The sequence below is a fragment of the Tubulanus polymorphus genome, chromosome 12, assembly GCF_964204645.1.
Source record: "Tubulanus polymorphus chromosome 12, tnTubPoly1.2, whole genome shotgun sequence".
Classification (NCBI taxonomy): domain Eukaryota; kingdom Metazoa; phylum Nemertea; class Palaeonemertea; order Tubulaniformes; family Tubulanidae; genus Tubulanus; species Tubulanus polymorphus.
Window position 1 is genome coordinate 6,618,538 of NC_134036.1, and position 25,465 is coordinate 6,644,002.

General features: G+C 36.6%; 1 protein-coding gene across 2 annotated transcripts; it reads right to left on the reverse strand.

Annotated features, from left to right (window-relative positions):
- Window positions 1–1,069: 1,069 nt before the first annotated feature.
- On the reverse strand, window positions 1,070–24,309 carry LOC141914050 (cubilin-like). Of its 2 annotated transcripts, XM_074805311.1 has the most exons (21): window positions 24,214–24,309; window positions 21,843–21,985; window positions 19,696–19,838; window positions 19,081–19,165; window positions 17,524–17,652; window positions 15,072–15,214; window positions 13,584–13,671; window positions 12,637–12,762; window positions 12,377–12,504; window positions 11,658–11,748; window positions 10,899–11,027; window positions 10,370–10,500; window positions 9,221–9,308; window positions 8,946–9,074; window positions 8,408–8,628; window positions 7,723–7,834; window positions 4,857–5,119; window positions 4,606–4,759; window positions 3,774–3,914; window positions 2,673–2,761; window positions 1,070–2,484 (listed from the first exon to the last, which is right to left on the reverse strand). In XM_074805311.1, the coding sequence occupies exons 2-21, from the start codon at window positions 21,868–21,870 to the stop codon at window positions 2,419–2,421; spliced, it is 2,484 nt and encodes an 827-aa protein (XP_074661412.1). In that variant the 5' UTR covers window positions 21,871–21,985; window positions 24,214–24,309; the 3' UTR covers window positions 1,070–2,418. The 2 variants fall into 2 exon arrangements, with proteins under 2 accessions (XP_074661412.1, XP_074661414.1); XM_074805313.1 differs by lacking the exons at window positions 17,524–17,652; window positions 19,081–19,165; window positions 19,696–19,838; window positions 21,843–21,985; window positions 24,214–24,309 and adding an exon at window positions 17,265–17,391.
- Window positions 24,310–25,465: the final 1,156 nt, after the last annotated feature.

Here is a 25,465-nt window from a genome sequence, read left to right on the forward strand (position 1 = left end):
TTCTGATGTGTTAGTTATACAGCGATGGTAAAATAGTGTTAGTAATACAAATATAGTTATACTGTGATGTAGTAATATAGTGATAGTAATACGGTGTTAAAATACAGTGATAGTAGAACAGTTTTAGCAATACAATGATAGCAATACAGTGATAGCAATACAGTGATAGCAATACAGTGATAGCAATACAGTGATATTAGAACAGTGATAGTAATTCAGTGATAGTAATATAATGATAGCAATACAGTGATAGTAATTCAGTGATAGTAATACAATGATAGCAATAAAGTGATAGTAATACAGTGATATTAGAACAGTGATAGTAATTCAGTGATAGTAATATAATGATAGCAATACAGTGATAGTAATTCAGTGATAGTAATACAATGATAGCAATACAGTGATAGTAATACAGTGATATTAGAACAGTGATAGTAATTCAGTGATAGTAATATAATGATAGCAATACAGTGATAGCAATACAGTGATAGTAATACAGTGATAGTAATACAATGATAGCAATACAGTGATAGTAATACAGTGATAGTAATACAGTGATAGTAATATAGTGATAGTAATACGGTGTTAAAATACAGTCATAGTAGAACAGTTTTAGCAATACAATGATAGCAATACAGTGATAGCAATACAGTGATAGCAATACAGTGATATTAGAACAGTGATAGTAATTCAGTGATAGTAATACAGTGATAGCAATACAGTGATAGCAATACAGTGATATTAGAACAGTGATAGTAATTCAGTGATAGTAATATAATGATAGCAATACAGTGATAGCAATACAGTGATAGCAATACAGTGATAGTAATACAGTGATAGCAATACAGTGATAGTAATACAGTGATAGTAATACAGTGATAGCAATACAGTGATAGTAATTCAGTGATAGTAATACAGTGATAGCAATACAGTGATAGCAATACAGTGATCGTAATACAGTGATAGCAATACAGTGATAGTAATACAGTGATAGTAATACAGTGATAGTAATACAGTGATAGCAATACAATGATAGCAATACAGTGATAGTAATACAGTGATAGCAATACAGTGATAGTAATACAGTGATAGTAATACAGTGATAGCAATACCATGATAGCAATACAGTGATAGTAATACAGTGATAGCAATACAGTGATAGTAATACAGTGATAGTAATACAGTGATAGTAATATAGTGATAGTAATACGGTGTTAAAATACAGTCATAGTAGAACAGTTTTAGCAATACAATGATAGCAATACAGTGATAGCAATACAGTGATAGCAATACAGTGATAGCAATACAGTGATATTAGAACAGTGATAGTAATTCAGTGATAGTAATATAATGATAGCAATACAGTGATAGTAATTCAGTGATAGTAATACAGTGATAGCAATACAGTGATAGTAATACAGTGATATTAGAACAGTGATAGTAATTCAGTGATAGTAATATAATGATAGCAATACAGTGATAGTAATTCAGTGATAGTAATACAGTGATAGCAATACAGTGATAGTAATACAGTGATAGCAATACAGTGATAGCAATACAGTGATATTAGAACAGTGATAGTTATTCAGTGATAGTAATACAATGATAGCAATACAGTGATAGTAATACAGTGATAGCAATACAGTGATAGTAATACAGTGATAGTAATACAGTGATAGCAATACAATGATAGCAATACAGTGATAGTAATCCAGAGATAGCAATACAGAATTAGTGATAGTTTTATAGGGGTAGTAAAGATAGTAAGACAGTGATAGTAAATCATTAACATAGTTATACACTGTTAGTAATACATGGGTAGTAGTGCAGTGTTAGTAATACAGGTATAGTAATACAGAGATAGTAATACAGAGATAGTAATACAGGGATAGTAATACATTGTTAGTAATACAGTAAGGGTTATCTAGACATATTAATACAGTGATAGTAATACTGTGTTACTAAGATAGGGTTAGTTATATTGGGGAAGTAAAAGATACTAATACAGTGAGAGTAATAAAATAATGAAGTAATTCACTGTTAGTAATACATGGATGGTTATACAGTGTTAGTATCATAGTGTTAGTAATACAGTGATAGTAATACATTGTTAGTTAAACAGTTATATACTTCATCCCCTTAGTAACTATCCCAGTGATCGTAATACAGTGTTAGTATTATAGGGATATTAGTACTACAGTGATAGTTATACACGGATAGTATGTATGGTTAGCAATACAGTGATAGTAATAAAGTGATAGTAATACAAATACAGTAATAAAGTGACGGCAAAAATACATGTATTTTTGGTGACGAGGACAGTTATACAGAGATGTGTATGCAGAGCTGGTATTAGAGTGAAAGCTGTGCAGTGTTAGTATATTGATAGGAATACTTGATATCGCTGGATACGTCTAATTAGAGCTCTTCGTATTCCTCATCGACATCTCTGAAATCAGGTGCGTTTCTAGCAACGTTCGTCATCTAAAAAAAAACAACAAAATACTACAATGTCACAATAGAATCGACTCTGAGAATTTACCTCGAAATACCCGTAATCGATGGTGACATTATTTCGGGTGATGTTGCAATTAATTTACTAATTTTCAGTTAATCTGTTGATTAATTAGATATTGTACTAAAAGATGCAGGCATCGGCAGTTTTTAGGCACCTCGTTGTTATCGTAAATCGGCGGATCAGACGTTTTTCTGCGGCGTCTTGTCGTCCTCTCAACAGTCACGTACTCGTCATCTGTCGCAGCTTAAAAAGTACACAATTCAAAACAAATTAAAGATGACTAAAGTCTAAGTGTGCTTATTTTAGATTCTAATATAAATTCCCCAGTCAGATCTCGCAGTAAAATTGGATTCTAAGGCTTAAACATCAGAGGCCTTGTTTCTCCGAGCTTTATATTTGACCCAGCCGGCCGCCTATCTACCCTTTACAAAACTTCTTTTTTTTCAAATCACAATCAGGGTAACCAGACCCGACAGCTACAGAAATGATCTGATTCATAATTTGTATTGCAGGTTATAAAAGTGACCCGGCCACTGCGGAGAAGCAAGGAATCTATTTAGCCTAAAATATTGGAAATAGCCTAATCAGAACTGAGCACTCGACGAGCCACCAGGTGTCGCTAATGTGCATTTTGGAAACTATGCAGGATTTTTTTCCCGGGTTCAATTAAAATCTATTCATATTTCATTATAAATACTATAAATGATATATTTAAATGGTGCTATAAATATATACGATCTCCTTTTAAATATAAGAAGTATCATACAATAAATATGTTACCGCATAGAATGTTGTTGCAGAGCAGCAACAGGTCAATAGGTAATCAGTATAGAGCAGCGAAAGGTTATTCGCCTAATGTTCTAAGAGGGAGGCTAATGATCAAGATGATAGATAATTGAACATGAAATTTGATCGGGTTATCCTATCGACACACTCGCCATCTAGCGGAATGGTGGCGCAGCACGGGTTCCTCATTGAATCCACTGCGCGCGGGATGAAATTTGACTATGACCTTGAAAATCAACTCAGAATTTCAACTCTATTTTGCGAACTGTGCAATACGGTCCAGCGGGCGTTTGCAATGATTTTGAAAACAGTCGAAGACTATCTCGGTTTCGAGGCAAAATGTGACAATTTGAGACCAGCGTTAAGATTTGAGACCGTCTTTGGACGTAAGTCGAGTAACTCCGCAGCGGGGTCAGGAGTCAGATTTCTACCACGAGCCGCGTGGGTCATGAATATGATATAATATTACCGGGTGTCTGAGCTGCGCGATTTCGACGTCTGATGGTGAACACGACAACCAAAACCACGACAACTATCAACAGCAGTAAACCCGCTCCACAACCAACTGAAATACTCAACACGGAGCCGCCTCTTACATCTGGAAATATAACTAAAATATCTACCGATATTAGACGCATAGAGCTTCCAGGTCGAAAATCCCCTAAATCTGAAAATTTGTAAATCCTCATGGTGTTGAACGTTTTCAAATACCTATGATGCTGTAAATTTCTGAATCCAGACCATTTTGAATATTGCTTAATCCCTATGATGTTGAAGGTTTCTAAATCCCCTATCGTGGTGTCTAAATCTCCACGATGCTTAAAAGTATCTAGACCCCGGCGATGTTAAGAAATTTCAAATCCCCACAGTGCTAGAAGTTTCTAGATCCCAAAGGATGTCGAATGTCTCTAAATCCCCACGATGCATGAGGTTTCTAAATCCCCACGAAGATCGAATTTTCAAATTCCCCGCGATGCTTGAAGCTTCTCAATCCCCATGATTCTGGCAGTTTCTAAACCCCCATGATGTTGCTGGGCGTTTCGATGTATTGAATTAAGTCTTAAATAACACATGCTGCCTGGTACCATGTCCAAAATAATATTGCGACAGTTTTTTACGTCAATAATCAAACCCCCGTTTCCCACCCCCGGCAGGTTCGCTGGGTTTGTAAATACAATTATAATTAAACAGATCATAAACTTTCACAAGCGATTGAATAGGATTAAGAGCGAAAAGACGCGTCGCGACTTGCACGAGTTACTCGAAACATGCAGAGTTAATATGATAATTTCGTAACATACCGATCGAGGTCATATTCAATTCAATGACGGTCAAGTTGTAGCGTCCGAGGTGTTTCAGTTCGAATGGAGCGGTCGAGTTGGTTGTTACGGGAATGTTATTCGCGGCGGCTACGAAACGTTCGTTCGGGTACTGTTCATTCGACGTCATCTCGAACTGCGAGTAGAAAAAAGCGAAATACCGTCGAAACTATTACACCTGAAAATGGTGATTGGTTGACGAATAAAACCCCCAAGAAAGAGACTACCCCTACCCGCTTGATGATCCACGGCTGCTGATTACGGGATGACGTCCATAGTTTTACTGTTTTAGGTTTACCGGTGATATTTCTCGACGTGTAAACGATCGCGTCTTTTCGCTCGGAATGGCTCCCGAACTGTGTACCGAGATACGCGAACTCGTTTCCGAACTCGCCGATGATTTCGACGTAAACGATTCCCGATCCGTAGAAATTCCTCGATGTAACATCATCGTTTGCTCGACTGTTTCCACTGTAGACAGCAACCCGCCATTTGACTAACAAAAAATTAACAAAACAAAATGATATGGAGTGGAAATGAGCTGAAACTATTGCTTCTGGTCTACGCTCTGCCATCCCGCTAAAGCTCTGAGAGGAGGTGGTTCACCGAGAACCTATTGCGCGCGTCTGTACTACTCACTGCTCTCTCACTACAGCTGCGAGGAGGAGGGGGTTCACCGAGAACCTATCGCGTCTGTTCTACTCGCTGCCCTCCCGCTACAGCTGTGAGGAGAGGGGGTTCACCGAGAACCTATTGCGTCTGTTCTACTCACTGCTCTCCCGCTACAGCTGCGAGGAGAAGGGGGTTCACAGGGAACCTATCGCGTCTGTTCTACTCACTGCTCTCTCGCTACAGCTGCGAGGAGAGGGGGTTCACCGAGAACCTATCGCGTCTGTTCTACTCACTGCTCTCCCGCTACAGCTGCGAGGAGAAGGGGGTTCACAGAGAACCTATCGCGTCTGTTCTACTCACTGCTCTCCCGCTACAGCCGCGAGGAGAAGGGGGTTCACAGAGAACCTATTGCGTCTGTTCTACTCACTGCTCTCCCGCTACAGCTGTGAGGAGAGTAGGTTTGCCGAGAACCTATTGCGCGCGTCTGTTCTACTCACTGCTCTCTCGCTACAGCTGTGAGGAGAGGGGATTCACCGAGAACCTATGGCGTCTGTTCTAGTCGCGCGCTGCCCTCCCGCTACAGCTTAGTTCTAAAAGTACCAAAATTCTGCCATAATACTATGATATATGGCGAGACTGGCAGATTACCTTTATCGACTACTATTAAACTTAGAATGATTAAATATTGGAACAAAACTTTGAATGCTAACAAGTCAAAGCTGAATCTAGTAATGTATAATATTTTGTACGACTTATACAGAAAAGATTTATATGTATCTGATTGGATTTGCCAAATTAAGGAAATTATACAAAACTGTGGGCTGAACTTTGTGTGGCAAGACCAGGTAATCGATCTACGGTCGATAAATATCATAAAACATTATCTAAAAGATAGATACATTCAGACATGGAGGGAAAAATTGCAAAATAGTGACATATGCGTAAATTATAGGATCTTTAAACTTAAATATGATTATGAAAACTATTTATCCGTTGTACCGAACCACCTCATGTATAGTCTCGCTGAATTTCGGATCGGTAGCCGTAAATTAGATGCAAACAAACTTAGCAATGTAAATATTGATAGAAACGAACGTATTTGTACATATTGTAGTCTTAACAAAATCGGCGATGAATTTCATTTTCTTTTTGAATGTTCCAAACTAAACAATATACGAAGAGTTTTCTTAACACCTTTTTATGTAAATAGACCAAACACTTTTAAAATGTCACAATTATTTAATGCTGTAAATAACAATATATTAATTAAACTCGCTAGATTTGTAAATGCTGGTCTCAAGCTACTTAAGTAAAATTCATGTATAGATATCTGTTATCTCTATTATTATTCTATTCTATGTGTATCTCTGTTTTCTTGTTTTTAAGTTTTGTAAATTATAAATTGTATTGTACAAATTCTTGTAACCTCTATGTACCAATGTTTGGTTAGAGCGAAATAAATAAACCTAACCTAAAAAGCTGCGAGGAGAAAGAGGTTCACGGAGAACCTATGGCGTCTGTTCTACTCACTGCTCTCCCGCTACAGCTGTGAGGAGAGGAGTTACACCGAGAACCTATGGCGTCTGTTCTACTCACTGCTCTCTCGCTACAGCTGTGAGGAGAGGGGGTGTGACTTTGTGAAGACGTTTAGGATATATATATATATATATATATATATATTATTAAGCTTTCATGAATTATACCAATAAAGCTTTCGGGAACATAGTAGTAGGGTTATCAGTGGTTAAACAATATCAACAAGTAGTGCATGGAAAGCTGGTGTTCATGGCCAGTATTGCAGAATCAGACAACCTGCGTGGATATGTACATACAGTGACGTATGTGTCTAAGTAGGTAAACCTAATATGGTGCGGCCATGGACTACGTTGAGTGCAAAAATATATTTTTAGAAAATTGTGACGTGTGCAGACCGTCATCGCCCATATATGGATGGGAGGAATGTTGTGACTTATGAATACGTCACAAGCCATGAATTATAAGCCATGTGTGGAAGAGGACCTGCACACGTTACAAAAGAGAATATGATATAAATAGGGAGGCTGGAGAGATGAGGTTTTAGGAAGAGCTCCGGGGAATGATCTGTATACATCTAGTAAGAAGAAATATAACGAAAGATAACTTTAGAAATTGTTAAGTTATATCTGGACGCCGTGCAAGAAAGTGAAGACCAAGGACTGAGATCTGATCTAAGAGAATGTCCTCGCACCATCATTGAGAGGAATTATTACCACGACGCTAGTTGGACAACCCAATCAGGATTCAGCACTGGAAGAGATACGGACCATAACATAGATGGGGAATCTATACCCGCAACAGTTCCATCACCACAACACTGCCCCTATTCTTTCAACGGAAAGACAAGAGATTCACATGTTTGCTGACAAATTATTCCGACTCTCAAATGAAGTCAGTATCAGTTACTTATCTCATGGAGCTTGTGCTGTTTCAAAAACGTTTTAAACGAACCTGGTCGCAGAATTACGTTCACGCGGTAACAAATCAGTCGATCGATACTCGCTCTTGTTTCTCCACAGCTGTAGATGATCACTAAATCTTCGGTCAAACTCATTATTGCCACCTATTAAATTTTGAAAAAGATATCAGTTTATAATTCCAGCAATCTCGAAATTTTCATAGCAAATCCAAACTTTATGGACTGAACTAATAACATGGTCAGTTGCGAGGTTTCTCCCGAGTTAGCTCCGAGTCAGTTGGAATGAAATAGTCCACTTAGATTACATTTAATTGAGGAAAAATAGTCTAACTCGAATTGCTTTTACAAATATGCTTTTACGATGCATTGTTAAATCTAGAGAGAGTTATGATTAATTTTTTTAATTATATTAATTGATTATTTATTTATTATCTTTGAATTAAGTCTCGGAAATAGCTGCTGGATTGATAGCTGCAGTTAACAATGATTCTAATCTTAAAATAGGGGATGATCTCTGTTATCTATTTATTTAACATTGACTGATTTGATTTGATTTTACGCCATATATATATATATATATATATATATATATATATATATATATATATATATATATATATATATATATATATATATATATATATATATATATATATATATACATATATATATATATATATATATATATATATATATATATATATATACGTATACAACCTGAATGACGCGCCATTTTGTGTACCAGCCAGCTCCCTCCGCGATTATATTCACTCGTCTCTGTTCTGGTGGATTCACGTTGACCGGAAGTTGTAGTTCGCGATATTCGTTCGAGCCGGCTTTACGCCCGGTTCCGAGGTGATACGACATGGCGCCTGAAAAGCCTACACGAGCTGCGTTCATCGTGCCTACACCGTCGGTATAAACTACCACGCGCCAAACTAAAACGAAATGTGACATAAACTTAACAGTCAGAAATGGCGTCTCTTGCAGCTGATATTTATTCGACATTTTGACTTTATTCTCTAATAGCCATGTCCAGGAAAATTACACTCATCAGTATTCCTGGAGATTATTAGTGTATAGTCGAGATGTGAAAGCTGAAGTCAACATTGTGGACTCATTTCACTTTTTATCTTTACGTATATCACCGCGACAGCACGGATTTTTGGTGTTCCCAGAAAATCCCACCTTTTCAGGCAATGGAGCCATTGATTAATCGATATTTTTTCAAAGGTGGAGTTCAAAAGATACATACATTTTACAATCGTCCAATCAAGTCTAAATCCAAAGTAGCTCGTAGATCCATCCGTCTTGAAACCAATCGTTACATTACCGGTATGATTCTGTCGTTCGGGAGGGTTTGCGCCGCAATATTCTTTGTAATCTACGCGTTTGTAAAAAAAAAACGTTGGATCGAAATGGCGTTCAATTACTCAAAATTTCGCCGCTTTTAAATCTTTGACTTTGTTAAATCAGCCAAATAGCGGATAGAAAATGTCATTTGTAGATTATTGATGAAATCATTTTTACCCGTTTCGCTGTTTACGGTCAACGCGTCTGAGCAACCGTCAGTTTTTGGTTGTAAGTAGAATATTGGATCGACCGCTATAACAACCGTCTGAAAACCACCAAAATTCTATATTGACGGATGATATTTTCAAATCAAATTTGTTATTCAGGCCTTAAAAGGAGCTCAACAGTTGTATATTTCAATTCCAATATTCATTCCGCGGAATAACAGGAAAACAAAATCGAAATGAAGTTAAATGATTGAAAAAGGAGAACAACAAAAACACAAAAACAAATCGACAAATCCGTCAACTGCGATCCTGTTCATCAGGACTTACAACCAGTTTGAATAATCGTTACGATGCTTCCGAGATAAATGAACATGACTAATGTCGATGACACATTCGGCTGATGTTATTAATTATAACACATTCTTAGATATAAAAAGCTCGAACGATTGGTAGCATAACCCTGTTAATTCCGGGAGTGCATAGCTGAAACTCATCAGCCATGGATCATCTATTTTACGCAATAATACTAGATGATTAACTTTTCTAGTCGTAGATGATTAACTTTTATGACCGAAATTAAGTAGATTTTCTATCGATAAATTATTTACATGTTTCCGAGGAAAATTCGATTTCAGTCAAAACTGGAAGCACGGATAATCGACTACTAGCGAACATGAACCGAACCCGTAGGAGAATCCTCGATTATCGTATGCAGATGTTGCATGGTTTAGAAATCTGTTATTAAAAACGGCGTCCCAGGGAAGATATCATTTGTTTCATTTTCCTTTTCCCCAAAAAAGTCTGACATATTCATCTCCATGATTCAAAAAGTTGTTTTCCAGTGCCCTTTTAGAAATGTGCAGATAGAAATAAGGCAGGGCAAATTAAAACGAAAAATAAATTAATGTTCCCATAATCCAACGTATAAATACGTGTATACAAAACTCCCCAGTTGGTTGGGTTTCATAGATGTGGAAGAAAAATTGTCCCCGGTAATATTTTAAAATTCGTCGGTTATAACCATGGTTTCTCATTGCTACTATGGTGGTGGGTACCCATATCGAGGATTTACCCCTAAGGATAACTTTGATACTCAGTCTATGAAACCGGGCCAAGATGAAAGAACGCCTGTATTTTATTTCAAGTGTTTCATATTTACCGTGTTTTCCGGTGGCGAGATCAACCATTTACAATCCAGGCCGTTATCGTAATTTTCGGGGTAGTTTGGGCTGACGATACTTCCCGATCGGCCATTCAGTATACGAGGGTTCTTGTTACATGTGGAATCAACTTCAAATGAATTGTAATCGGTCATGGTAAAATTTCAATTGAAAATGACGGCATCTGTCTGATAATTACATCCATCGATTTTTTGCAGCTCGAAGGAACGAATTCATTTTGAAAGAAACTCATTTGCTATTTATCGTTATTGTCTTTTAAGTAGCGGCGAATTTTTGTGCGTGAAAAAATCACACAATATTTCCCGCAACATGTTTACGCGTACAAAAGAAAAAAGTGATGTTAACTAAGAAAAGTCATATCGAAACTAAATGATTTCTATTCATGCTTTGGCCATCAGGATACTAGGAGATCGTTGAGAAATGAAGATAGTGAAATTTCTGTTTTAATGATAGATAATATTAGTCTTCCTAGGAGCTGCGAAAATGTCGTGCAGAGGCGTTTCGTACCTTTTATTAGTTTCCAGAAGAGCACGAAGCCAGATTTTGTGGTACTATAGTCGGTCTTGAATGCGATCGATAGATTCCCGGCGTGGACACTTCTGACCGGCGCGTATTCACCGCAATACTCCATACGACCTTCGAATGAAATAACTGAATCGATCATACTTCTGCGAAACTCGTTGTATTTCAAATAGGAATTCGATACACAAACGGACATAGAACGGTCCAATATCGAACTATACTTATATCGTTAACGATTTATATAGTATTTCGATTAAAAAACACTGTGACAAAGATATATATTGAGTCTGAGTTTACAATGCCGATAAAACTGTCAGTTTTTAGCCCGATTCATAGAATTAATGAGGACTCTACTTTCGACTGTGGCAATCGAGGATTCCACTTGTAGCAAGCGAGGATCCACCAGGTGTCGCTAGTGAGCATTCAGACAACAACTCCCGGATTTCTTCTCTCATTCAATTAAAGTCTACTCATAATTTCTCAAATTCTTTGAAGTTATCAGCAAAATCAACCTTATATATGAACCTAAAGATCATATGAGTTTATCAAGAGGAGTGATTTGCCTAATTTCAGACGAGGGAGGCTAAAAATCTGGATGAAAGTTCATCGAAAATGAACTAGATTTTGAGAGGGTTGCCGCACTGATACGCACGCCATCTAGTGGGATAGCTGGTGGCACGGAGTGCTCATTGAGTTATGTCTCAGTTTTAAGTTGGCCCGCGACGATTACGAGTTTACATTCACCTGTGTCACTGCTTATTATCAGCGAGTCATAACATCCTCCATCACTTTTGGACTGTAGGTCGAATTTCGGATCGAATGACATTTCAACTAACTGAAAATAACATCGTATATCCATTGGTCCCGATAGCTGATGTATGGTATGATACGATATATGATACGGTATGGTACGGTACGGTACGGTATGGTCTATTTTTAAATACATTTTTACAGAATTGTAATGAATAAATAATACACTGAAAAACAAATACATTAAAAATGTAATAGTATGAGTTAAAGGACTGCTTGAGAAGCATCAGTTAGCTTGTACGAGAAACAGCCTTAGGAAGGACAAAAAATCAAATTATTTAATTTTTCATATCGATATTAAAATTATTCCAAAATTTGCGGCCTTGGAACTTTTAGCGAATATTTCGTTAACCGTCCCTAGAAATGTGAACTGTTTAAGTAATGAAGATTCCTGGTTAAACGGTTGTGGAACTCTGTTCGATTTCTTAGAGGAAAATAACTTTCAAAAGTCTGGGGATATCATCATAGGAGTTATCGTACATGGAACAACTACTTAGGAATGTATTGATAACATGGATTTTTTAAAAGATTATCCTATAGAAAGATAACTATTTAGAGTTGTTGATATATAACTAATAGAGTTGTTGATATATAAGCATTCGGTTCTCGACAATGTCAAATTAGTTTTTACATAAACATTTGTTCGTATTTACCGTGTTTTCCGGCGGAACAATCGACCATTTACAGTTAATGTTGTTTTTATAGTTTTCGGGGTAACCCGGGCTGGTGATGATTCCTGATTCGCCGGTCTGTAATCCAGCCCTCTTACCACACGAATCAGCTAAATGTACAAATCAGTTGCTTATATGTTAATCGTTGTGGTATTATTCAATCATCTTCAATTCGCCTCCATGAAAATCATTTAGACAATCTTCGAATTGAATGAAATTGATTAATGGAAGCTTATACGTACGCTTTATTCTCCAATTAAGCTTAAAGCCAGTCCTCGTCGTAGCACCGTCGGTATGAAAGCTGATCCTTACTAAGCCGAAATGAACGCTTCCTCCCGGTGCCTCTAAACCACAATGCTCCATCTCACCTTAATATCAAAATACACTTAAGTACACATTATCTTTCCTAGCTCTTATCCATCATACATGTACAACGGCAAAAGGTCAATTAACTGGACATTCGTCGATAAAATAATATAATGTAGCATTTCAGATATAACACATTCACGGCCTAAGGCGAGATAATGTTCGTAGGCCGAGTTTCAAACAGCAGATATGGCATCTGTTCGCGAACAGAGACGACAGTTTCCGGTACAAAATGAGAACTTTCTTAACCGGACCCCGTTAGCGAATGGGGATATAAAGAAACTGAACTACTCGATTCAATGTAAAAGTCTAGAGTCAAATACACGTTCCCAAATTATACAGAATTAGAGTTATTACGCATGCGTATGCTCAGGATGATCAGAGGACGCCGCTCGGATATCCAGATATAAAACCTATCAAGGGAGACGTTAGACCATACCAACAAGTCGATGAAAAGATAAATGCGATCGAGTCTAGGTGAGTTGGATATTGAAACCAAAAAACAGCCGATTTTCAGGACGACCCTGAAGTCGGTACCTGGATCCGAAAATTGGACCCAGAAAATCGACTGCTTTTTGATACAATTCCCAACTCACCTACGATATCGCTAGGTCAGAAGTGATTAGTTGCCAAACAGTCCTTAGAATAGATAAATGTGAGGAATTTAGATTTCTCTAGCTCACAGGTCACCGCTCAACGGCCACCAGTCTAGATATCAAGCCAATCAGATGCGTTGTCTTCAGTTTTTCTAGGGATATAGACCGTACACCCTAGAAACATTTTTATGGAATGATTTGAAGTATGGTTGATTGTTTAGATTTACCTGTACTGCTGTGTATTTTCAGCCAATCGTAGCATCCATAACTCTTGGGCTCCAGGTCAAATTGAGACTCGAAATTTATTTCAACTAACTGCAAAAAGAATCATCATCGTTCTCCTCACATTTAAAACGATAAGTTATAGAGGTTACATTGATTTCTCATAATAAACATATAAATCCAACGTCAGTGTTATAAACCAGTTTCTACAGAATCTTGGAGGATATGGCTTTAATCTATGAGACATAGATTTATGGTGATGTAATATGGCGGCCTGGTCAAGGCACGTGTATTCGTTATTCCACTGGAACCATTAACAACTAGCTTTAGAGAGTGATTCGTCACTAAAGTAGGACATCTATACATTATAATATGTGGTAATTCCACAAAACCGTATTTAGGACCGTTTATTTGAATCTGTTCTAGATACCTATCAAATAAAAAAGGGTTTTGAATGATAGTAGAACCATTTTATACAGGAACTATGCTATAACGTGGTCAAGAAATATTCCTCTGCAAACGAAACTCCGTACTTATACCTCGCATAAGCCAAAATTTGGACTGAAGATTATGCCAAATTACACACATCACGTCCAAACCGCTCCACAATAACGAGGTTAAGAAATGGTTCTTTCCCCTTAAACATAGAACTAGGTCGCACCGTAATTTGCCAATTGAACAAATAATATGTGTTGCATGTACGTCGAATGAAGTTGAAACAGAGGAACATTTTCTGGTGCACTTGTCTCAAATCGTTGATCTACGTTATGACTTTTGTTCTAAGATCAACGATCAATGCAATCTTGGGAGTAGACATCTACTTTTTCTTATATCAAATTGATTTGTTATATCAAATCATTGGTATCAAATGTCGATAAAATTAGAATTTTACTAAACAATAGTCGTATCTTAACCAGTGTTTGCGGATTCATATCAGCCGCAATGAAGCTTCGCAATTCTTGCTTCAATGTAATAATGTAATATTAGTTGTATCGTATTATCACATGTTTGTTGTACTTGTAAAAGTCAATGTCTTGTAAGCCTTATCTTACAAGTTGCGCTTGATTTCCAAAAATGCTTATTATGGTCTCATTCAATAGTTAGCTAACCTTATATCCGCAAAAAATGTTATTTCTTTCGATAACAAATGCACTTGAATAAATACATGGGTTAGCAAAATCAAAAATACATACAAATGTCATTTTCTATAAAACAACCACATGCGCTCGCCGATGCGCTTCAGATAAGCTTCCATGGGTTATTGGTCCGTGTAATGAGCGGCTGCCCAGACATAACACTAGACTGAATCATTCTTAGTTGCTAGTTTCGAGTTTAAGCATTTTCATAGATATTAATCATAAATGGGTTTTTTTATCGTTCCTCGTCGTTATCATTATTCGTGTCAAAAATATTCGCTTTTCTCAAATTTACGTCTTCTCTTTTTTTACGTCAATTTTCGGATAGTTTAACGAATAATCGTTGTTGAAAATTACCTTGTTTTCTGGTGGGACGATCAACCATTTGCAATCCAAGTCGTCATCATATCTGTTAGGAAAGTTTGGGCTTGTGAGGGATCCCGAGTCACCGGTTTGCAATCTAGGGTCCTTTCTACACAGGGAGTCAATATTTTCCGAAACTGAAAGACGAAAAAACAACAAGGATTAACACCTAACACGTGACCACTATCAACACTAATCAAAACATAACCTCCCCCGTTCTGATAAGAGATTTCGTATTAAAAGAAAATTTTTCAAATCCCCTTTTCGGACTATGATATTATTACGTCATTAATGATAATTATAACAATAAGTTCTCGTAGAGCGCTTTTCCATGCGTGAGCTCAAAGCGCCTGATTCTCCGGGATGTCATAACGGAAGAGCATGTCTTAATTGATGGTTTAAACGCCTCCAACGAGATAGAGTTTTACATCAACGTGGTAGGAAATTGCAAAGTCTAGGTCCGCACCGAGAAAAACTTCTATTGCCGTATAATGGTTTACGTGGATAGAGAGTGAGCCAGTTCTGTACGGAAGAGCAATGCGGCCTACAGCATTTTATTTTCAGTTTAAAAAGTCGACTTTCTGAAGTCGAAAAGCCGGCTTAATAATTCGAAAAGTCGACTTTTCAAACGGAAAATAAAATGCTGTTGGCCGCATTGCTCTTCCGCAGTTCTGCCATTGAAGTTGCATCAAACAAAAAAGCTTTGATTTATATATATATATATATATATATATATATTTATATATATATGTATATATATATATATATATATATATATATATATATATATATATATATATATATATATATATATATATATGTATATATATATATATATATATATATATATATATATATAACATATATATATATATATATGTTAGAAGTATACAAGAAGGATGAAAAATATAAATATATATATATATATGGATTAGCTGGACAGAAACCAAATAAATATCTATGATCAGATTTAAACAAATAAATAATACGTAAAGGAGAGCCCCGGAATATTTGTACTACGATATCCGATTTCAAAGTCTAGGTCGGACTATCCTAACAACTATGACAACCACCTTGTAGATGATGGTCGATGGTACCATCGGAAAACACGTTGAATATGAACAACAGTTTATAGCAATAGTAATCTGAAAATCGTTTGAAATTGTCGAAAACTGAATGCTTATTTATTAGTGTCAACAAATCAAAGGCTTAAAAATGATACTTTTTTTCTCGACCTTCTCTACCCAACAAGGTGACCAGGCAAACAGGTGTTCTTGGGGTTGAAACTCTCCACTAGACTGGCAGGATTTTATTTCTTATTAAAAACAAATTCATGAAATCTTTTTTTAACAAATGAAAATTTCCAAATATGGATTTAAAAGGAAGGTTAGGGAAAAGCCCGAGTTATAGCCTGCTGACTGCATGTTAATGTTTTCGAATGACAAATTGCCACCGGTACAAAATAACAAAAAAAAACTACAAGCAAATCTAGTCACGGAGACAGAGTGGGCGTTCCCGCTCGTTTGTGTTTCTATCCTATGCAAATACATGCACACATACCAGGTAAAATTGTTCGTCTCGGCCAGTCATTAGTCAAAGGAATAACCTAAACACTCAACTCTTTCCGCGATTCTGAGCGTGAGAACGAAGTTCTATATACATGGTAAACCAAAGTATTTTGAAAAATGATATACATTACGGGAAACCAATAGGACAGGATTTTTTCGACCCGGCCGCTGCGGAGAAACAAGGTATCATTTTTTAGCCTAAATACTTATTTGTATACGCTCTAATCTTTTAAATCCATGTTATCAGTACATTCCTAAGTACTTGTTTCGTGTATAATTTCTCGATTATAGGATTTCCCGAAGTTTTTTAAATTAATTTGCTCCAAGAAATCAGAGTTTGCCGTTTAACCAGATATCCTCGAGACTTGAACATTCCATATTTCTAGGAACAGTTAATAAGGAAATAATTTTAAAAACTGCGGTGAATATCATTATCGGAGTAGTTATACATTATCAAAACGGAATTCGGAATTTATTGATAATTTTGGATTTTTAAAACATTTGAATATATAAAGATGAAAATTTAGAGTAGTTGACATAAATAACTATAAGCATTCAGTTTTCGACAATTTCAAACAATTTTCGTATCACTTTCAACATAAACATTGTTCATACTTACCGCGTTTTCCCGATAAAAAATCGACCATTTACAGTTAATGTTGTTTTTATAGTTTTCAGGGTAACCCGGCTGGTGATGATTCCTGATTCGCCGGTCTGTAATCCAGCCCTCTTACCACACGATTTAGCTAAATGTACAAATCAGTTGCTTATATGATTATCGTTGTGGTATTATTCAATCATTTTCAATTCGCTTCCGAAATAATCATTTAGACAAATTTCGAATTGAATGAAATTGATTCGAGGAAGCTTGTACGTACGTTCTATTATCCTCCACCTGAGTTTAAAGCCAGTCATCGCCACACTTTCGTCGGTATAAAAGCTGATCATTACCTTGCCAGAATGAACGCTTCTGCACGGAGCCTTTCCACCACAGTAATCCATGTTAGCTAAAAGTTTGAAAATATACATTATCATTCTAAGCTCTCACACACGTACAACAAATCTTAAGGGAATGACTGTATTACGGAACCAGATTCGATCATTTGAACGCCAAAGAATGGTCAAAAGTCAATTTTTTGGACATTCGTTGCTGAGAATCGTTAAATCTAGCGTTTCGATTTAAGTAAGGGCACACGTAGTCGCCCCAATCAATCTCATGAGTAGAAAAGGGCACATTTTTACAAGAACGAGTATTGATGACACCAAGATGGCCATATCTCGGGTATGAAAGAGCCCTTTCTAAAGAATACCCATCACAAATTGCAATGAAAAATTATGAACCATTAGGAACCTGCTGGACTCAGAATTCAGGCCAAAATTGACATTTTTGGGCACAAAAAAGGTCACGGGACAGCCATCTTGAGTCCGATCGAATTTTTCTATGTTGAAGGACCCTCAGGGGATACTAACATATACGAAAGATCAAGGCAATTGATAAAAGCGTCTTCAAAATTTCCCTTGTAAACTTCAAAATGTGTAAAAAGGGCTGATTTTGGCGAACAACAATGGCTGCCAGTCGGCCAACTTGAATCTGACCGGGCCAGTTTATGGGCTGAAGATGTGTCTATGGTAGATACATGCATGTATAAGCTAAATATCAAGACATTACCTTGAAGCGTCTTCAAAACTCACAAAATAACTGGATTCCGTCCTATGGACGTCGAACGGACGGACGGACGACGGACGAAAAGTGAACGCAATAGCCCGCTGCGACTAAAGTCCCAAGTGGGCTATAAAAGTTAAACTCGAATTTTTGGTGTAATTGCCATTGGTTACTTCATGTTTTCAATTAGGACAACAATTCAAACTTAACCGTTTTAGGCTTAAACTTGTTCGTGAAACTGGGCCCATTTATTGCCTGGAAATTGCACCAAAAAGCAGTAAATTTTCAAAACCCAGACCCCCATTGTTTGTCGTAGATTATGCTATTTTTATTGTGCTTCCCTGGATCCGGCCCTGAATTCAGGCGTAAAAACGACGCTAGGTCAGAGGAGACAGGTTATACCATACCAAAACAGTTCATGAAATAGATAAATGCGAGTCTTAATGAGTTTGGAAATTGCACAAAAAGCAGTAAATTTTCAAACTTTTCTGAGGGAGGATCCCTAAAACCTCCTCGTTTGTCACGGATTATCATGCCCTTTTTATGAGTTGCGGTACCCTCAACAGTTATCCCTGGATCCAGACCTGGATCCAGACGTAAAACTGTCGCCCGGTCAGATGAGTTACGCTATGCCAAATAGTCCTAAGAATAAATAAATGTGAGGAGTTTAGATTTCTCTGGCGGACAGGTCACCGCTATATGTATATAGACTGTCCGTCCAAGCAATTTATCTAAGAAATGATTTGAAGTATGGCTATGCGTTTACATTTACCTGTACTGCTGTGTATTTTCAGCCCATCGTGGCATCCACCACTCTTGTGCTGTAGGCTGAATCGACGATCGAAATCTATTTCAACCTAAAAAATCATCATTAGCGATTATTGATATATTACACTCATTTCTCGTCGATGCGATATAAATGCAACGACATTCTGTAATAGAAAAGTTTCTACACAATCTTAGAGGAACCGCAGTGGAGCGTTATGGCTATAATCTATCGGGACATAGACCTTTGGGCCCCGATTACTACAAAAAGAATTGACAAAAATAACTGAACGGTGATAAATGAACAAAGGTAACGTGAACAAAGTAAAACTGAAAGTGAATTAAGACGAAGTAAAAGGTGTAGCACCAGACTAAAACTGCACTAGTTTCATTACTTTAGAAAAACATACATAAATGTTATACCAACTTAAAAGGTAGCACCAGATTAAATCATACCAGTTGAAGGAAATGATTTGAATGTTAATTATCTCTAGTCGATATGTCTTTTAAGTTTCTCATTGGTATCATTGTTTGTGTCCAATTTTTCTCGAAATGTATTCTTTTTTTCTTTAATCCAATCAATTTTCGGATGGATTTACAAATAATCGTTGTTGAAAATTACCTTTTTTCTTGCTGGATCGATCGACCATTTACAATCCAATTCGTTACCGTATTCGTAAGGAAAATTTGGGCTTGTGATGATTCCCGATACGCCGTTTTGCACTCTAGGGGTCTCTCTACAAGTCGAGTCGACCTGTGCCGAAACTGAATGAAATAACAACAAGGATTAAACACCTTACTCCTAAACAGCATGAAAAATCAAAGCCCCGAAAATGTAACTTAAGAAATTTCATATTAAAAGAAAAGTTCTTAAATCACCTCACTGGACATTGATATCATTGTGTCGTTGTAGTTGTAGTTGTATCAAACCACCAAAAGATTACATCGGAAAATCCCTAATTTCATGCGCGGTTTTAATTCACCGAACATAATTTTAGTCTAACGAGCTGTACCTAACTATCGGAAGCAGACTACGAAATAGTTTAAATTACCTTGCTGAAGTGTACAACCCACAACCTGCACCGTCTAGTTTAAACTATATTCATAACGTGTATATCATAAAAAAAAGATTTGTCGGTAAGCTGGTTTGATTTCGAATAATAGTTTTTCGTTTTAACGTGAACTATTTCGTTTTATCGATACGTTAGAATACATTTTTTACTTCAACTGTATGGCAACAAACCGTTGCACGTATCAAAATTCATACTTTCTGACGATATAGACTCGGGATATAGCAATCATTTGGTTGAATTTTGTCGGAATTACAATACAACGAATTACGAATTACGAATCTTTCGATGGACCATAGAGGGAAATGAGTATTAACATAATTACTAAAAAATAAAAACAGAACGCACTCACTCGCCATCTGTCGGTTGCCGGCAACACGTTTTGTAACCAGTTATATTGCATTTGTCATACAGTCGTCTCAATAATATTTTCATATATTTAGATGTTATTTTTATAGAAGCTTTTCATGAATATTAATGAATTAAGTTGAGCTAAAATCTACGAGAAAAATTTGAATGCTACATTTCTAAAAACATTTTTTCGAGCATATCCAATGAATAAAAAACATCATTTTGTCTAGACCCGGGCTTAATGTCAAACCTACTAATATCTATCCGTAATTATCGGTAAGTCCACGCGTAATCGCGATGGCATTGTGCGGTGTTCTGTGAACAATCGAAAAGCTTGGGAACTGCCATTCGTTTATACGCATATACAATCAGTCTGATTCACTCGATATTGCTGATGCCGATGACGATGACGTGCTCAAACTTTGCAATTAAAAATTACTTTCTAGCAGCTGATTATATATTCAACTTCGACCATGGACTCTAAAACGATAACTAAGTATGAAAGTCTGACCCTCAAAACTGTAAATACTATCAAAACTTTACGCGATAGAGTCCATTGTTTGGCGTAAAAGAAATCATTTTCTGGTGCACTTGTCTCAAATCGTTGATCTACGTTATGACTTTTGTTCTAAGATCAACGATCAATGCAATCTTGGGAGTAGACATCTACTTTTTCTTATATCAAATTGATTTGTTATATCAAATCATTGGTATCAAATGTCGATAAAATTAGAATTTTACTAAACAATAGTCGTATCTTAACCAGTGTTTGCGGATTCATATCAGCCGCAATGAAGCTTCGCAATTCTTGCTTCAATGTAATAATGTAATATTAGTTGTATCGTATTATCACATGTTTGTTGTACTTGTAAAAGTCAATGTCTTGTAAGCCTTATCTTACAAGTTGCAGTTGCGCTTGATTTCCAAAAATGCTTATTATGGTCTCATTCAATAGTTAGCTAACCTTATATCCGCACAAAATGTTATTTCTTTCGATAACAAATGCACTTGAATAAATACATGGGTTAGCAAAATCAAAAATACATACAAATGTCATTTTCTATAAAACAACCACATGCGCTCGCCGATGCGCTTTAGATAAGCTTCCATGGGTTATTGGTCCGTGTAATGAGCGGCTGCCCAGACATAACACTAGACTGAATCATTCTTAGTTGCTAGTTTCGAGTTTAAGCATTTTCATAGATATTAATCATAAATGGGTTTTTTTATCGTTCCTCGTCGTTATCATTATTCGTGTCAAAAATATTCGCTTTTCTCAAATTTACGTCTTCTCTTTTTTTACGTCAATTTTCGGATAGTTTAACGAATAATCGTTGTTGAAAATTACCTTGTTTTCTGGTGGGACGATCAACCATTTGCAATCCAAGTCGTCATCATATTTGTTAGGAAAGTTTGGGCTTGTGAGGGATCCCGAGTCACCGGTTTGCAATCTAGGGTCCTTTCTACACAGGGAGTCGATATTTTCCGAAACTGAAAGACAAAAAAACAACAAGGATTAACACCTAACACGTGACCACTATCAACACTAATCAAAACATAACCTCCCCCGTTCTGATAAGAGATTTCGTATCAAAAGAAAATTTTTCAAATCCCCTTTTCGGACTATGATATTATTACGTCATTAATGATAATTATAACAATAAGTTCTCGTAGAGCGCTTTTCCATGCGTGAGCTCAAAGCGCCTGATTCTCCGGGATGTCATAACGGAAGAGCATGTCATAATTGATGGTTTAAACGCCTCCAACGAGATAGAGTTTTACATCAACGTGGTAGGAAATTGCAAAGTCTAGGTCCGCACCGAGAAAAACTTCTATTGCCGTATAATGGTTTACGTGGATAGAGAGTGAGCCAGTTCTGTACGGAAGAGCAATGCGGCCTACAGCATTTTATTTTCAGTTTAAAAAGTCGACTTTCAGAAGTCGAAAAGTCGGCTTACTAATTCGAAAAGTCGACTTTTTAAACGGAAAATAAAATGCTGTTGGCCGCATTGTTCTTCCGTAGTTCTGCCATTGAAGTTGCATCAAACAAAAAAAAAAGAAACTACATCGGAAGCTTTGATTTATATATATATATATATATATATATATATATATATATATATATATATATATATATATATATATATATATATATATATATATATATATATATATATATATATATATATATATATATAGATGGATTAGCTGGACAGAAACCAAATAAATATCTATGATCAGATTTAAACAAATAAATAATACGTAAAGGAGAGCCCCGGAATATTTGTGCTACGATATCCGATTTCAAAGTCTAGGTCGGACTATCCTAACAACTATGACAACCACCTTGTAGATGATGGTCGATGGTACCATCGGAAAACACGTTGAATATGAACAACAGTTTATAGCAATAGTAATCTGAAAATCGTTTGAAATTGTCGAAAACTGAATGCTTATTTATTAGTGTCAACAAATCAAAGGCTTAAAAATGATACTTTTTTTCTCGACCTTCTCTACCCAACAAGGTGACCAGGCAAACAGGTGTTCTTGGGGTTGAAACTCTCCACTAGACTGGCAGGATTTTATTTCTTATTAAAAACAAATTCATGAAATCTTTTTTTAACAAATGAAAATTTCCAAATATGGATTTAAAAGGAAGGTTAGGGAAAAGCCCGAGTTATAGCCTGCTGACTGCATGTTAATGTTTTCGAATGACAAATTGCCACCGGTACAAAATAACAAAAAAAAACTACAAGCAAATCTAGTCACGGAGACAGAGTGGGCGTTCCCGCTCGTTTGTGTTTCTATCCTATGCAAATACATGCACACATACCAGGTAAAATTGTTCGTCTCGGCCAGTCATTAGTCAAAGGAATAACCTAAACACTCAACTCTTTCCGCGATTCTGAGCGTGAGAACGAAGTTCTATATACATGGTAAACCAAAGTATTTTGAAAAATGATATACACTACGGGAAACCAATAGGACAGGATTTTTTCGACCCGGCCGCTGCGGAGAAACAAGGTATCATTTTTTAGCCTAAATACTTATTTGTATACGCTCTAATCTTTTAAATCCATGTTATCAGTACATTCCTAAGTACTTGTTTCGTGTATAATTTCTCGATTATAGGATTTCCCGAAGTTTTTTAAATTAATTTGCTCCAAGAAATCAGAGTTTGCCGTTTAACCAGATATCCTCGAGACTTGAACATTCCATATTTCTAGGAACAGTTAATAAGGAAATAATTTTAAAAACTGCGGTGAATATCATTATCGGAGTAGTTATACATTATCAAAACGGAATTCGGAATTTATTGATAATTTTGGATTTTTAAAACATTTGAATATATAAAGATGAAAATTTAGAGTAGTTGACATAAATAACTATAAGCATTCAGTTTTCGACAATTTCAAACAATTTTCGTATCACTTTCAACATAAACATTGTTCATACTTACCGCGTTTTCCCGATAAAAAATCGACCATTTACAGTTAATGTTGTTTTTATAGTTTTCAGGGTAACCCGGCTGGTGATGATTCCTGATTCGCCGGTCTGTAATCCAGCCCTCTTACCACACGATTTAGCTAAATGTACAAATCAGTTGCTTATATGATTATCGTTGTGGTATTATTCAATCATTTTCAATTCGCTTCCGAAATAATCATTTAGACAAATTTCGAATTGAATGAAATTGATTCGAGGAAGCTTGTACGTACGTTCTATTATCCTCCACCTGAGTTTAAAGCCAGTCATCGCCACACTTTCGTCGGTATAAAAGCTGATCATTACCTTGCCAGAATGAACGCTTCTGCACGGAGCCTTTCCACCACAGTAATCCATGTTAGCTAAAAGTTTGAAAATATACATTATCATTCTAAGCTCTCACACACGTACAACAAATCTTAAGGGAATGACTGTATTACGGAACCAGATTCGATCATTTGAACGCCAAAGAATGGTCAAAAGTCAATTTTTTGGACATTCGTTGCTGAGAATCGTTAAATCTAGCGTTTCGATTTAAGTAAGGGCACACGTAGTCGCCCCAATCAATCTCATGAGTAGAAAAGGGCACATTTTTACAAGAACGAGTATTGATGACACCAAGATGGCCATATCTCGGGTATGAAAGAGCCCTTTCTAAAGAATACCCATCACAAATTGCAATGAAAAATTATGAACCATTAGGAACCTGCTGGACTCAGAATTCAGGCCAAAATTGACATTTTTGGGCACAAAAAAGGTCACGGGACAGCCATCTTGAGTCCGATCGAATTTTTCTATGTTGAAGGACCCTCAGGGGATACTAACATATACGAAAGATCAAGGCAATTGATAAAAGCGTCTTCAAAATTTCCCTTGTAAACTTCAAAATGTGTAAAAAGGGCTGATTTTGGCGAACAACAATGGCTGCCAGTCGGCCAACTTGAATCTGACCGGGCCAGTTTATGGGCTGAAGATGTGTCTATGGTAGATACATGCATGTATAAGCTAAATATCAAGACATTACCTTGAAGCGTCTTCAAAACTCACAAAATAACTGGATTCCGTCCTATGGACGTCGAACGGACGGACGGACGACGGACGAAAAGTGAACGCAATAGCCCGCTGCGACTAAAGTCCCAAGTGGGCTATAAAAGTTAAACTCGAATTTTTGGTGTAATTGCCATTGGTTACTTCATGTTTTCAATTAGGACAACAATTCAAACTTAACCGTTTTAGGCTTAAACTTGTTCGTGAAACTGGGCCCATTTATTGCCTGGAAATTGCACCAAAAAGCAGTAAATTTTCAAAACCCAGACCCCCATTGTTTGTCGTAGATTATGCTATTTTTATTGTGCTTCCCTGGATCCGGCCCTGAATTCAGGCGTAAAAACGACGCTAGGTCAGAGGAGACAGGTTATACCATACCAAAACAGTTCATGAAATAGATAAATGCGAGTCTTAATGAGTTTGGAAATTGCACAAAAA

Coding starts and splice junctions, on each gene's coding strand:
- LOC141914050 (XM_074805311.1), bottom strand. CDS start 21,870: ATGGTTGATCGTCCCACCAGAAAACAAG. Junction 15,215..17,523: donor CAGGTGGAGGATAATAGAAC/GTACGTACAAGC, acceptor TTCGTCTTTCAG/TTTCGGAAAATATTGACTCC. Junction 5,120..7,722: donor GAACGTAATTCTGCGACCAG/GTTCGTTTAAAA, acceptor ATTTTTTGTTAG/TCAAATGGCGGGTTGCTGTC.